The sequence below is a fragment of the Barbus barbus genome, assembly GCF_936440315.1.
Source record: "Barbus barbus genome assembly, chromosome: 7".
Classification (NCBI taxonomy): Eukaryota; Metazoa; Chordata; class Actinopteri; order Cypriniformes; family Cyprinidae; genus Barbus; species Barbus barbus.
This window is the reverse complement of record NC_136735.1, coordinates 33,446,076-33,460,131: the sequence shown is the minus strand read 5'-3', so window position 1 is coordinate 33,460,131 and position 14,056 is coordinate 33,446,076. Positions and strand designations below refer to the sequence as shown.

General features: G+C 35.8%; 1 protein-coding gene across 1 annotated transcript in view; it reads left to right on the top strand.

The window, feature by feature from the left end:
* Window positions 1-10,909: 10,909 nt before the first annotated feature.
* The window catches only part of LOC306872319 (receptor tyrosine-protein kinase erbB-4-like), a gene marked incomplete at both ends in the record, with an annotated part of 150,397 nt that continues 147,250 nt past the window's right edge, over window positions 10,910-14,056 (top strand). The window contains one exon of the mRNA XM_079420820.1: window positions 10,910-10,988. Within this exon, the coding sequence (XP_079276946.1) occupies window positions 10,910-10,988 (79 nt within the window). The remainder of the gene's footprint in view (window positions 10,989-14,056) is intronic.

Sequence of the window (14,056 nt, the reverse complement as noted above, 5' to 3'; positions counted from 1 at the left end):
CCCTTACTGTCATCTTATGTTTCCACCAGGACCAGGACAACGCTTAGGGGGGGGAGAGTGTGACGAGCGTCCCGATTGCTCATCAGCGTTGCCCTGGAGACGAAGAGGAAACACCTGCACCTCCTCATCACGGCGGATCGGCCACACCTGGGGCTCGTTTGCCCGCGGCCAGATAAGCCGTGCGAGGCTGCACAACAGGGAGAGACATCTCCGAAGAAGCTGAAACTAATCCACGCTACTCTTCTTGATTTCAGAGCCCAGCGAGTGACCGATCCTGCCCTGCCCCGAGCACCGCACCGACGCACCGCACTAGGGAGGAAATCACACCACGAAGAGCACCGCCGCACCTCAGCCACACCTTTTCAACCGACACCCTCACCTTGTTAAATAAATCCACCCTCCGGGGTATTTATTTTGAGCTCTCCTTGTTGTGTGATTCTTCCCACCTGCCACAGTAGCTGTAAAGGCTCTTCTGGGATGTGTAGTAATTAGAGTAATCAATTCTAACCTTTGAAATCAATTTTCAATTAACAACATTTAAAACAATTGATTCTGTTTGCATTGACTCCTAGGTTTAAGAATATTGTCGATAATATTTGACTCTAATGTCTAATAATATCAAGGTCAATGTTACCTAAGGAGCCAATAATTGAACAACACATTCATTTTAAGGAAACTATATGTTTAATCAGCTACATTATAACTTATCGAATGTTTAGCTTCTGTCAGGTATCCAGCATTCACTCATCCTTATTCTTATTTGTTGCGGATTAAGAAATAATTAGGAAATATACAAATATGATTCTAAATGGCCATAGTGAGTTTTTTATTTTATTTATAAACGGGTTAATCTTTGCTCTCTGTTGCAAACATTCTCCATTTCATCCTAATCTTTGTCCTTTGTGTGGATCTCTGGTGAAAGCAGGTGGGATTATTGACATTTACTCATGTAAATTTTGTGAAAGGTAATGTTTTATGCCTGAGTGGTGACATTTCTGAGGATGTTGTGAAATTGCTTTATGAAACAGCAGAGAGAATAGATGAGTCTTTTTCTGTTCTCCAGGTGTGGGATATTTTGACTCCCAGGTCAAAAGTTGGTCAGCGTTAACTTGGGAAAGCCTACGGTAAATGTCAAGCCACATAATTAAAAAAAAAAAAAAAATATATATATATATATATATATATATATATATGATTTCCAAGTCTAAATATTTCTGTATATATATATATATATGCAGTGCCCTCCATAATTATTGGAACAGTAAAGACAAAATTGCTCTGTTGGCTGGAGAGTCAAGACATTTGCAAATATGATTAAAAGATGAATATGAGACAAAACTACAGAATGTCACATTTTATTATTAGCCGTTTCAACACACATGTTTTACCAAATAAAAAGAACAGCACTTTTAGAGTTCATCCCACTCATTGATGTGAGCATATGTATTGGGACAGTCGAGCATAAGGCAGATATAAAAGACTGAAAGCTATTATTTAGTTGCAGATCCCTTGCGCACAATCACAGCAGTGAATCTGTGACCCATATACATCACCAGACTCTTGCTCTCATCCTTTGAAATACTTTTCCCAGCCTTTAATGCAGCCAATTCCAATTGTTGCTTGTTTTGGGGAGTTTCTGCCTTTATTCTCCTCTCCAGCTGGTGAAATTCATGTTCAATCGGATTTAAATCTGGAGATTGACTTGGGCAATCCAAGACTTTCCATTTCGGTCCCACTTTATATTAGGTGGCCTTAACTACTATGTACTTACATTTAAATTAATCACTTGGTACAATGCACGTATTGTGTCAATACATGCTTTTACATTGTACTTATATTTTAAAAAAATACCTATATGTAATTACATCTGTAATTAATTTCTGTAAGTACATTTATAATTACTCGTTTAACCCACCCTTAAACCTACCCATACCACCAAACCTGTCCCTAACCTTACCCATATCCCACCTAAATAGCAGCAGAAGTGTTTTGTAATACAGTATGAACACAATAAGTACATTGTACTTATTTTTTGATGTAAGTACATAGTAGTTAAGGCCACCTAATATAAACAGTGACCTCCATTTCTTTGCCCTTATAAATTTCTTGACTGGACTGGCAGGGTGTTTTTGGTCATTGTCCTGATGCAATATGAAGCACTTCCCAATGAATCTGGTGGCATTTTCTTGAATATTGGTAGGCAAGATGGTTTTGTATCCTTCCAAATTCATTCTGATACTGTCATCCATTAAGTCATCAGTACAGTTGAGAGGGCCGGTTCCCAGCCATGCATACCCATGCCATGACACCACCTCCACTATGCTGTACAGATGAGGCTGTATGCTTGGGATCATTTGCAGTTTCCTTTTTTTCTACACATTTTTGCTTTCCCATCACTTAGATCACTAGTCTCAAACTCAACTCCAACTCCAACCAGCTCCAAATCACACTTGCTTGGAAGTTTCTAGTGATCCTGAAGACCTTGATTAGCTGGATCAGGTGTGTTTGATTAGGATTGGAGCTAAACTGTGCAGAGCTGTGGCCCTCCAGGAAATGAGTTTGAGACCAATGACTTAGATTTGCAGTTTTCTCATTTGCAGTTCTCTTTTTTTTCTCCACATTTTTGCTTTCCCATCACTTAGATAAAGGTTCATCTTTGTCTCATCGGTCCATAAACACTGTTCCAAAACTCTTCTGGCTCACCTTTGTGCTTTTTTGCAAACTTTAATCTTGCCTTTCTATTTTTGGTGCTGGTCAGAGGTTTGCATCTTGCTGTGTAGCATCTGTAATTCTGTGTCAAAGTCTCCTGAGGACAGTAGATTGTCAGAGCATCACCCCAGCTTTCTGGAAGTTGTTGGTGATTTTACAGACACGTCTTTTATGGTTCATTTTCACAGCTTTTATGATTTGTCTGTCATCAACTACTGTTGTTTTCTCAGCCGATCAGGGAGTTGTTGGTTGCTGGTGTCGCTGGTGGTTTCCAAACTCTTGATTTCTCCATGCCCTTTGTTTTTGCTATAGCTCTAATTGACTTCCTCTTTTCTTTTAGTATCCAGATTCCTTGCTTTTCTCTCAAAGTCAGCTCCCTCATCTTCATCCTGGTTTGTGTCATCATCGAATGCAAGATTCAGAATACAGAAGTAATGGATATAACTGATATGACACATTCCCTGACACACAACAGGACACAGCTGATCACTTATGGCGTTTTTCCACTGCGTGGTACGACTCGGCTCGGTTCAGAATGGCATGGCACGGCTCAGTTCGGCTCATTTTGTGTTTCCACTGCAGTTTAGTACTGCTCTTAGAGTGGGCGGGATTATTCACGTGTCGTTATAGTTGGGCTGCCTCTACTGCTGTGACTCCTGAAAAACTTTTTAATTCCGCGTTGCTGCATCAAGCTCTCGCTGGATCCGCTCCTCGACTATCAAAGAGAGGGACGTCTGTACTTCCTCAACAGACAACGAAACAGCCATTTTTGGTTGTTTAAAAAAGTTTGCTGACTGTGCTGATTTAAATCTAGCGAATCTGTTGTGTCTCGTGCCGCAAGTTCAATGACGCAGGCAGAGACGATTCTTTCCGGCCAATTAGTGATCAGCAGAGTTTACACGTCACGCTTTGGTAACAGTACGGCTTGCTTGGAACCTCGGCCGAGATGGTACTAAAAAAAGTACCAGGTACTGTACCCAGTGGAAAAGCCCCCTTAGAAAGACCTGTGAGGCAACTTTTTCAATACTTATGCTCACATCAGATAGGGGGATGAAACTCTAAAAGTGCTGATCTTCTTAACTGGTAAAACATCTATGTGTTGAATCACCCAATAATAAAATGTGACATTCTGTAGTTTTGTCTCATATTCATCTTTTAATCATATTTACTCCACAGCCAACAGAGAAATTGTGTCTTTACTGTTCCAATACTTTTGGAGGGCACTGTATATATATATATATATATATATATATATATATATGTGTGTGTGGGGTGGTGATGGCACAGTGGATAAGACACATGCCTTTGGTGTGAGAGACCCGGGTTCGAATCCACTGTGAGACACCAATGTGTCCCTGAGCAAGACACTTAACCCCTAGTTGCTCCAGAGGCGTGCGACCTCTGACATATATAGCAATTGTAAGTCGCTTTGGATAAAAGCGTCAGCTAAAATGAATAAATGTAAATGAATAAATGTGTGTGTGTGTGTGTATATCAACTATAATGGGAATATCTGAATTTTGCACATTTTTAACAGCACAATGACAAAGTGACCGCTTGAATTATATCACCCTCCTCTCACACTAATTGTGTACAGCGTATTTCAACAACAATGTTTTCCCAGTGTGCATTTTGTCATCTATGGTGGCTGTGAATGAGTGACAACTGTGCTGTCAGTCACTTGTCAGTTTGAAAAGCTTTGGGGGAGAGAGATAGCTGCTGATTTGAAAGCCCCTTGTCTGAGGTATCTATTGAATACTGTTGAACTGTCAAGACTATAAATACAGTATGAGGATGAGGAAATACTCATGCGCATTAGACCTTATTTGTTACACATATTTTGCAGATACCATCTTTAAGTATTATACTACCACCTGAAAACAAAAACTGTAATATTGTGAAATAGTATTACAATTTAAAATCAGTTTCCTATTTGAATATTTTATAAAATTAATTTATTTGTGTGATGCAAAGTTGAATTTTCAGCAGCCATTACTTCAGTCTTCAGTCTCACGTGATCCTTCAGAAATCATTCTAATATGCTGATTCGCTTATTATCAGTGTTGAAAACATCACAATCATAATTCCAAACTTTCTGGAAGTGTAGATTTTACTGTATTGTACAATATACGTATGAACTATGTTTAAAGTATTTTTTGCTCATGGATGCTTATGATTACATTTAGCATGAGCAAATGATCAATTATCTCATTGCTTAATTGTTTTGAAAATGGCAAAATTGCAAGGTAGAATTCTAATTAAAATTTCATATTCCAGTTCTCATGTACTTACCACTACTCAGTTCCCTCCATTAAGTATGATCTTTGTTAAAAATCTTCTTTTTTTTTTCTTTCAGAGGAGGCAAAATGGCACACAAACCTGATTAGAAATGTCTGTGAGTATTGGAAATTAACACACACACATACACACACACCCACAAAAGCATATTCAGTTGCCATAATTGGTCGAAAAAGTTGACCCCAATATCATAAATGAATATCTGGTGATGCATTCTAAAGAGCTGTCACAATTTCAGTGAGTGCCCTTGTACACCTTTATATCCATCTACCCTCCTCTAAACGACTCACAGTCACATTTTAATTCATGATTAGCATAAAGCCATAAATCATTGAAGAGGAGGCCAACTAAGTATTATGACACAGTGACCTAGAGATGCTGTGAAGGTAGTGAGCAAGATGAGAGGATGCAGAAAAGATGGAAGGTAAATTGGTGATGCCCTTACCTTTACCCTTCCTAACACTTCAAATTCTGATTAGATGTCACACACATTTAAAAGACTGGGAGGGAATGTAACTAGACAGGGCCCAACACGTATCCCTGATGCACCCCTACAGAAATGCCCTTGAGGAAATAGGAAGTGGGCATATACAATGTGTATGTTGCATATGTAATATATATGTTTATCACTTACAGTATGTGCATATATTAGAGCTGTCAGTAAACTTATACTGAAACCATAAGAGTATGGGTAGAAATTGTTCAGTATTTGAAGGTAAAAGAACTTCATCTGACCCCTGATGTATATATTTTTGTATTGTACAGTCTATTAACTATATTTAAATTAATTATTATTATTATTATTTTTAAATCATTAAATTAAATGATTATGGGTCAAAGATGAAAAGGGATTTTCAAGCATCAAAATAATAAAACTTTCATACAGCTTCATTTTTTTTCTACATATATTAAAATATGCCCTGTTTAAATTATTTATATATTTTTTTTTTCTGAGGTGACATTAAAATACCCTTATACATAACCCCCCCCCCATGAATGCTTATTAACTTTAACACAAGCAAATGTTCAATTATGTCATTGTTTAATTGTCTTGAAAGTGACAAAATTGATTTATGATTTATCTGATTTACTTTGGTATTAGTTTATTGATCCATACTATGTGTCATAAAAAAATAGGCATATCACCTATCCATCATACACATTTTATATGCACAAATTCTCTTTTCTCAAAGGCATTCCTGTAGGGGTGTGCATCAGGGATACATGCTGGGGCCCTATCTGATTTTCTGAAATTGTAAATAAAACTAAGATTTATGGACTACATTTTGCAAGAATATACTAGTTCAGTTTTTCTACTTAAAAATGTCATATTCAATCCAATTTGTTACTTGTCATTGCTGAATTTATAAAAATTGTTTCTTCACTATTTTTTTTTCCTTTCTCTCCAAAAAAAAAAAAATGCATGACATCTAATCAGAAGTTATGACTAAATAAATATCTAATATCTAATTTTATTGTCAATGCTTCTTGTGCCTAAACTGAGTTCAAGTCACAGAGTCATATTTACCCTGTGGGGAAAATGGGGATTTTCGTTAAAAACTTTCCAAGCATGTCAGTGAAAGAATCATAGCTGTTGGAAATTTGTATTGATCATATTAAGGCTTTCTTTTTTCTTACAATTTTTTATTTATTTATTTTTTTTATGTTGATGGCGCACCTTTTGTATGCTATTGAATAATCAAGATATTTACTGGAAACACTACTAGACGCATTTAGGCTCATGCAATTACAGCACAGTTCCCATCATTCTCTGGGGCAGCATGATAATGAGAAAATACAAAAAAAAAAAAAAATTCATTTTGTTGCATTAGTGATAAAAAGCCCCTTGTTTTTGTCAGGAAGGGAAATGTGAGGAAAAAATATGTAAATTGCTTAGTGCATCCATTTTATTTGGATGTAAATCACTTCGCACATCACGCTGTAATTATGATTTCCGCATTGATTACATCACGCAGAACGCTTTATGTGAGTGGGCGGTTACTGCTGAACTTTTGGTGATTCCTGTTTCCATGGTAACAGGTACTTCTCTTTTCCTAAAGCTTTCTTTAAGATTATGGGTAGTGTAGTTTTTATTTATTTATTTGTTTATTTCTGGCAATTAAACAAAATATTTGAAATCATTGACCTAGGGTTTCTACAGCTTATATTATTGCTTATTTTATCATGAAAAATGTATTCTCTATAGCGAAAATTAATATGTTTTTTCCTTCCATGATAATTCATCTGTTGGTACATACCCCATGATAATCCAGAATAAATTAAACAAAATGTTCTTTGTTGACCTGGATGACTGAGTATCTTCACAGACATATTTGCGTTCAGTGTATAACAAAGTAACACAAAGGGACCTGGGGTCCTTTTTTTAGGGGATGGAGATGACGATGTGTGGGGTCCTGGTGAGGGAGGTTCTCAAGGCTCTGATTTCCATTACAACTGCCTCTGTGTGCAAATAGCAAGTTCTCCACCAAGACAGGTTTGATGTTTGCTTAGTGACAAAAAGCCAGACTGGTTATTTACTCTGCCCAGCACTGTACTTGTTCGGTTCATGACTGTGCATCTTTTATATATGCCATACTCATATCAGACTCACAGCCCCAGGTTCCTTGATGTGTTTTAATTTTTTATCATATAGTTTTAACATCAATAGCAGGCCTGGCTCAAACAGCTGAGACCAGATTTATTGGATATTCTTGGATATCCAGGCTAAAACATTTTGGTTTGGATTCAGTTAAAAGATTATTTCTTCCAAAAATAATCATAATACAAAATCTTTTATACTCAGCAAGGCTGTGTTTATTTGATCAACAACAACAAAAAAAGTCAAATAGTGAGATTTTAGTACAATTTGAAATAACTGTTTTACATTTTAAGACATTTTAAATTGTAATTTATTCCTGTGATTGTACAGCTACATTTTCAGCATCATTACACCATTCTTCGAACCTTCAGAAATCTGTGTAAATATGCTTATTTTGTGTTCATTAAACATATTACATCTTATTATTAATGTTGAAAAAAGTTGTGTTGCTTCATATTGAAAGATAGAACGTTCAAAGCAACAGCGTTAATTTATATATTTTTGTAACATTAAATAAATAACATCAAATGCCATTGGCTTATGTAACCAAATTTTGTGACAGGCCAAGTCTAAATAAGCAAAATTTCTGAAATTAGAATAAGACTTTCTAGACTTTCATAGACATAGACTGTCTATGAAGACTCAATTCCAAACTGTTTGACATTTCTTTCAAACAATAATTGAGACTGTGCCTTCTAAGAAATATTGTATAGAATCATCATGAGGGTGTTCTAATAGATGGAATAGGTCTAGATTCTATAAAAATAGTATGATAGTAGAAAACTGAAGACAAATTCTCCTGCAGCAATATTCAGTACTACTTCAAACACTATAGGCAGTAAATATAAGTGCATATGGAGAACAAAACCCAATAACAGAGAATGAAAATGAATTACTTATTTAAATGTCCTTCAGACACAAACTATAAATACAGAATAACAAATCTGTCTTGCAAGAGTAACACAAACATTATTTTGCTTTGAGCAGAATTAAATTCATAAAACTTTGCTTTGAGAGCATTTTGAATACAAAATGTTACCAAAAGTAAAGGAAATCTAAAGTCAAGGGTGAAGAAGATCAATAAATAGGCTCTGGTTGTCTTTACAAGCCTTTCCAGTAAATGTGGATTTCTCATGACCTTCACCTCTGAGTCTTAAGAGCAGAAAATGCCAAGGAATTATTAGCTCACAGCCATTCTTCCTTGTGTGAATGCCCCCTGTTCTGTCCTAAAAGGAACATTGGAACATATTGATCTTATAGAACTGCACAAAAACCCACAGTGGCCTTCTGCAGTTCATCATGGAGCTGCTATTAGAGTTTCCAGAGTGATTTACAGTAGAGTGTGGACACAATTGTGTTTGGCTGTCTGAAATAATATAATTGAAGAGATATATTTGTTGCTTGCGAACATATATATATATATATATATATATATAATTTTTTATTTTTATTATTTTTTTTTTTATTTTTTTTTTTTTTTGAATCGCCGTCATTGAAAAAATGTGTTTTTGATGCCAGATGGTGTAGTTACGTTATCTATAGTTCCGTGCTAACCACAAAAATAGACATTCCCTATGGAAACCCATTTAATTCAAAAAGGGCAAAAAAAGGACAGCAATGGGAATTATGGGAACCTGTTTCCACTCCACTGTATACATTTTGTCTAACATTTTGGGCTTAGTTTCTTCTAAGAAAAAAAAAAAAAAAAAAATCAGAATGGCAAAATATAAATTAAATTTTTTCTTTTAATTCTGAGTTTATATCTTGCAATTTGCCGAGAGAGAGAAAATGTCACAATACCCTTAAAATTTACCCTTTTTATTTGACAGGTTTTCATTATTCCCATTGCTGTCTTTCCACAGAAGGAATAACGTCAGAATAGTTTTGATTTGGAATACATCAAATTTTTGAGTGAAAATTCCTCTTATTGGTTTTTTTCAGCATTTGTTTCATTATGGCAATGCTACACTGAACTGAACTCAAGAATCATAAAAACCTACTGTAAATTCATGTCTATTTATAATACGTATATTGTGTGTTAAAGTCTAACCACCTACTGTCAAATACCTGCTCTGAAGGAGATTATGGCTTACAGAGAAAACTGGTTTTGATCATGCTGAGTCACCATTAAGAATGCATTCTTGATTGTAATGTGAGGGCCTCTAGTGGTTAGGGACTGAACAGGTTAATAGAGTTCATCCTGACACAGATGCAGACACTTATGAAGTATCAGTGTCACAATACCACATTATATACCATAACCATTGTATATCGAGAGGTCATAACTCAATTAAATGCTATCATTTTAATAGCATAGTCAATAGGAATAACTAAAGTACTGTACTCCTCTGTTCATAGTGTCACTAGAGCATGGTAAGGCTGTAAGAGGAAAATGTGTTACTTTATATTATATTAGAACTAGTATTAGAACCTATTTAGATATTAATATTAGAACTTATTCGGATGTAACTGTATGTATTTTTCAGTTATTAATTTACAGGTTTTATTTTAACTTCTGTGGCATAATTCATTTGAATAAATACATTTAATAATAAATTTGACCTAAAAATTGTTATATAGATGTGCCTTGCCTTTTGTACGTCATCATATTTATCGAGCACATACATTTTCTAATAGATAGATAGATAGATAGATAGATAGATAGATAGATAGATAGATAGATAGATAGATAGATAGATAGATAGATTATTAATTGATTATTAAGATAATATTTTAATCATTTATTTTGGCTGTAGCTAATAATTATATATCATTTATTTAATATCACATTTAATTTTGATCTATTGTCTTTACAAAATCACACTACTTTACAGATTAAACTATATTTTATGAAGGGAGTCCCTCGCAGGAGGATCATCCTTGGCATGAAAGTGTTTAAAAGCCGCTGACATAACAGCAATGAAAGCAGGTGTATATGCAAATCAGTCGCGGGTGGGCGTGGCCTTGTCTGTTAAAGCGCCTCTTTTGACCATTCATAATTCAGATAGGCGGTGTTCAGCACAAGGAGGGGCGTGTCTTGACGCTCAAGCCGAAGTTCCGAATCCATCGAGGTAATGAAATGGTTACAAGTCGTTCATTCCGGATAATCAGACACAATTACTTTTCAAAAAACAAAAACAGCGCAAAAGCAAACCATTCCAGCTGTGTTTATTGTAACAGAATGTGCTTTGGAACGAAGACGTGAGTGTGCGCGCTGGAGACGCAGACGCTGGACTGTCAATGCCCGGATTCTCTATTGATCATGCTAATGTATGGAGATATAACTTCTTAAAATAAGCAGAAATGTGGTCGCCTCGTTTTCTTCTCTTGTTCTGCCTCGTCTTCATAACTGTGGTGGTTCAGAGGAGCAGCGGGCAGTCAGGTGAGTGATGGTACCGGTGCGTAAAGGGTCTTGGCAAGCTGCGCACTTGTCCGGTGTGCGCTGTTGTTATCGACTACTTTGCTGCACTTAAACGACCGGAGATTGAAAGATTGTGAAGTGTATGCTTTATGACGACCAGAGGAGTAATTAATTGGAATCACACACGCATTTGAGGACTCAGTGCAGCGTATACCATCTCTGTTTGTTTATACATTTTGTCCAGTGTCTATTTTGTAATATTAGCCAATCAGTAGTCAGGATGTGGAACGCCAGGCAATCTGATTTCATTGATATTTATAATTTCCTGAAATTGAGTGGCCCATATAAGTATAGCAGCAGAGTATATTTAATATTGGGGATGATGGTGATTAATACACATGCTTATAACTTTTGTCCTATAGTTGGCACTGTCACGAAATTCGTCAGGTATTGTCAGGACATTGTAAAAATGTCATGCAGAAAGTTTCGAATCAATACACCAAAGCATTGCTGAGATACAGCCTTAGTCTGGCATGCGTGCTGTCAAACTTGTTGACATGTTACATGAGAACTTGGGAATGTAAAATAAAACATTTGATATGCCAGTCCAGCATGGTCTGAAGATGATCTGACCTTAATTTGGTGAACATCCCATGAACTCTGAGAAGGAGTTAGAAAAAAAAAAAGTTTTTTCAATTCATTTCAAAATGGCTGGTGCCCAATATGGCTGACCTTGAGTCACGACTTTAGGCCAAACAATTGAAAAGTTCTAAGCAAAACCAGTAGTTGCTTCAGTCCACAAACGGATCACATGCCAGTGATATCTGACAAGTTTTGTTTCAATAGGCAAATACATTACAAATATTTCCCACTTCCTGTTTGGCAACCTTGCCACAAAAATTGTTGTTGTGTGACATGTGAACGGTTTGGTTAATCAGATTGATTTTATTCAGTTTTGACAAGAATAGTTTGACGGTGACCTGAACGAAATTTGATGAAGAAGCACTGTAGGTGTACTTTGATAGCATGCTTTTTATGAAATTGAAAATGGTGGAAATTACATGACTTAGCATGTTCCAAAAAAAAAATAAAAAATTTATACCAGTGTTGAAGGCTTAAAAGAATAAACGGAAGTGCAACTTTGACCTGTTGGTGGCGCTTGAGAGAATTAGATGGAAACGCCAGAATGGCCATCGGGAATGTTGAGACTCTTCCCAGTCTCAGTGATAAATTTCACAATTTTATAGCATGTGGTTCTATGTGCTGTCATAGACTTACAGTCAGGGGAGAGTCTATTTTAATGTGTCGATGCGCGTAAAGGCGCTTAGTGGAACGCCGCGCGAGAGCGCGCTCAGCAGAACGCGCGCTTGGCGTCGCGCTGCGGACCCCTCCGCTGTGTTCAAATAGCTGCTCAGCATATTTCTGCATCCCTACTGTGAGAAGCGAACTCAGCGTTGGCGGTGCATGAATTAAGTTTTGTTGTGCAGTGTATGAACAAGGAGAAATGTGGAAGGGGTTTATCATATAAATGAGCATTGTGACGCCTGTATGCAGGGAGGCAGACCTTTACTGTTGATTCATGTGTTTTAGTTTTTATTATGAATATAACTGTTGACTGAATCGGCAAATCTCATGGAAACATGTTCACAGTTTACCTCAAAAGGAAATCGTGATTATAGTGATTAAAAGTTGTTGTTTTTAATTGCTGTTCTCAATCGTTATTCTCATTCAGTGTACTTCAGTAAAATATTATTACTTTATTTTTTATTTCTTTAAATCTAAACATACTTTCATGATGTACAGATATTTTGCACATTAACAAATATATTTAAAATGTATTTAAATTGATTTATTCAATCATTAATTAATTTCTAGACATACTAGACACACAGGTTTAGTGAGATTTGCACAAATATGGATGCAATGTTCTGAGACTCTAATATAATCTTTACTCTAAAGTTTGTAGTTCAAATGAATAACATGACTGAATTTTATGAGTGATCGATTAAATGAACAAGGCTCATGGTCACATTGCATTTCAATCACGGTCAAAAACAACATCCTAATTGATTATCTATAATTTAAGATGATAAATCATTGTACATGAATGATTATTTGTATAATTGTCAAATTACTTCAACTGAACAATTGAATGCATCTCTGTTCGGAGTCGGATCTTGTATTTATTACTGAATTGATAAGGTGAAGGTCAATTTGAGTATTGTAAGATTGCTATAGTACCGAAACATTTTTCATTTACTGGAGGCTGTTTGTTGAAGATATTTTTAAAATTCCCTGTGCAGAAAACTCTTCACAAATGATTTCAGGGTCATCAGGTTTCATATTTTTGCAGTTCATGTTTTTTTTTTTTCATACATTTTCTTTTGGATCTAATTTCTGCTTCAGCTCACTCAGTCTGCAGATAAATGGCACAACATCTGACCCAGGCTGAGATGTGACATTTAAGTTCTAAAGGATATTGACTTGGGAATGCAGTCAAATTATTACTCAGCGTCAACTTGGATTAAGCCCCATTTGAGAGTCCCAATGAGTCTCCCAGTAATTAAGCTTGTCACTGATATGGTGTCTAGACATGAATATTTTTTTATGGGCAGGAAATGTTGTTTGCAATTTCAGCCAAGCTTAATCCTCTTATTAGGAATTTGTTTGTCATGGAGACATTAAAATACACTCGTTGTCCATGTCTTACAGTAGAAGGACACCTATTGCATTTTTGTGGACATTTAATGATTAATAATGTTTCAACCGTAATCTTTTATAATAACATTAATAATTATTATATTCAACATTTTCAGAACTGCAAATTGTGTAAATTTCAGAATATCACGAAACCTGCCAAAACACACACACACACAAAACAGATAATTGCCCAGTTATATTTACTGGCTTGCAACTTTTTATTATTTACTTTAGATTTTTTGGTTTCATTTGTGACCTGGACACACCCTTGTGAGAATCACCCGCATAGTTAAAAATATTAATTGTCATGTATTAGAATTTTCAATGATTTTAAAGATTTTGTTTTTCTTCAGTAGAGTTACCAAGTAGCTTTTTTTTTCTGCCTCAAA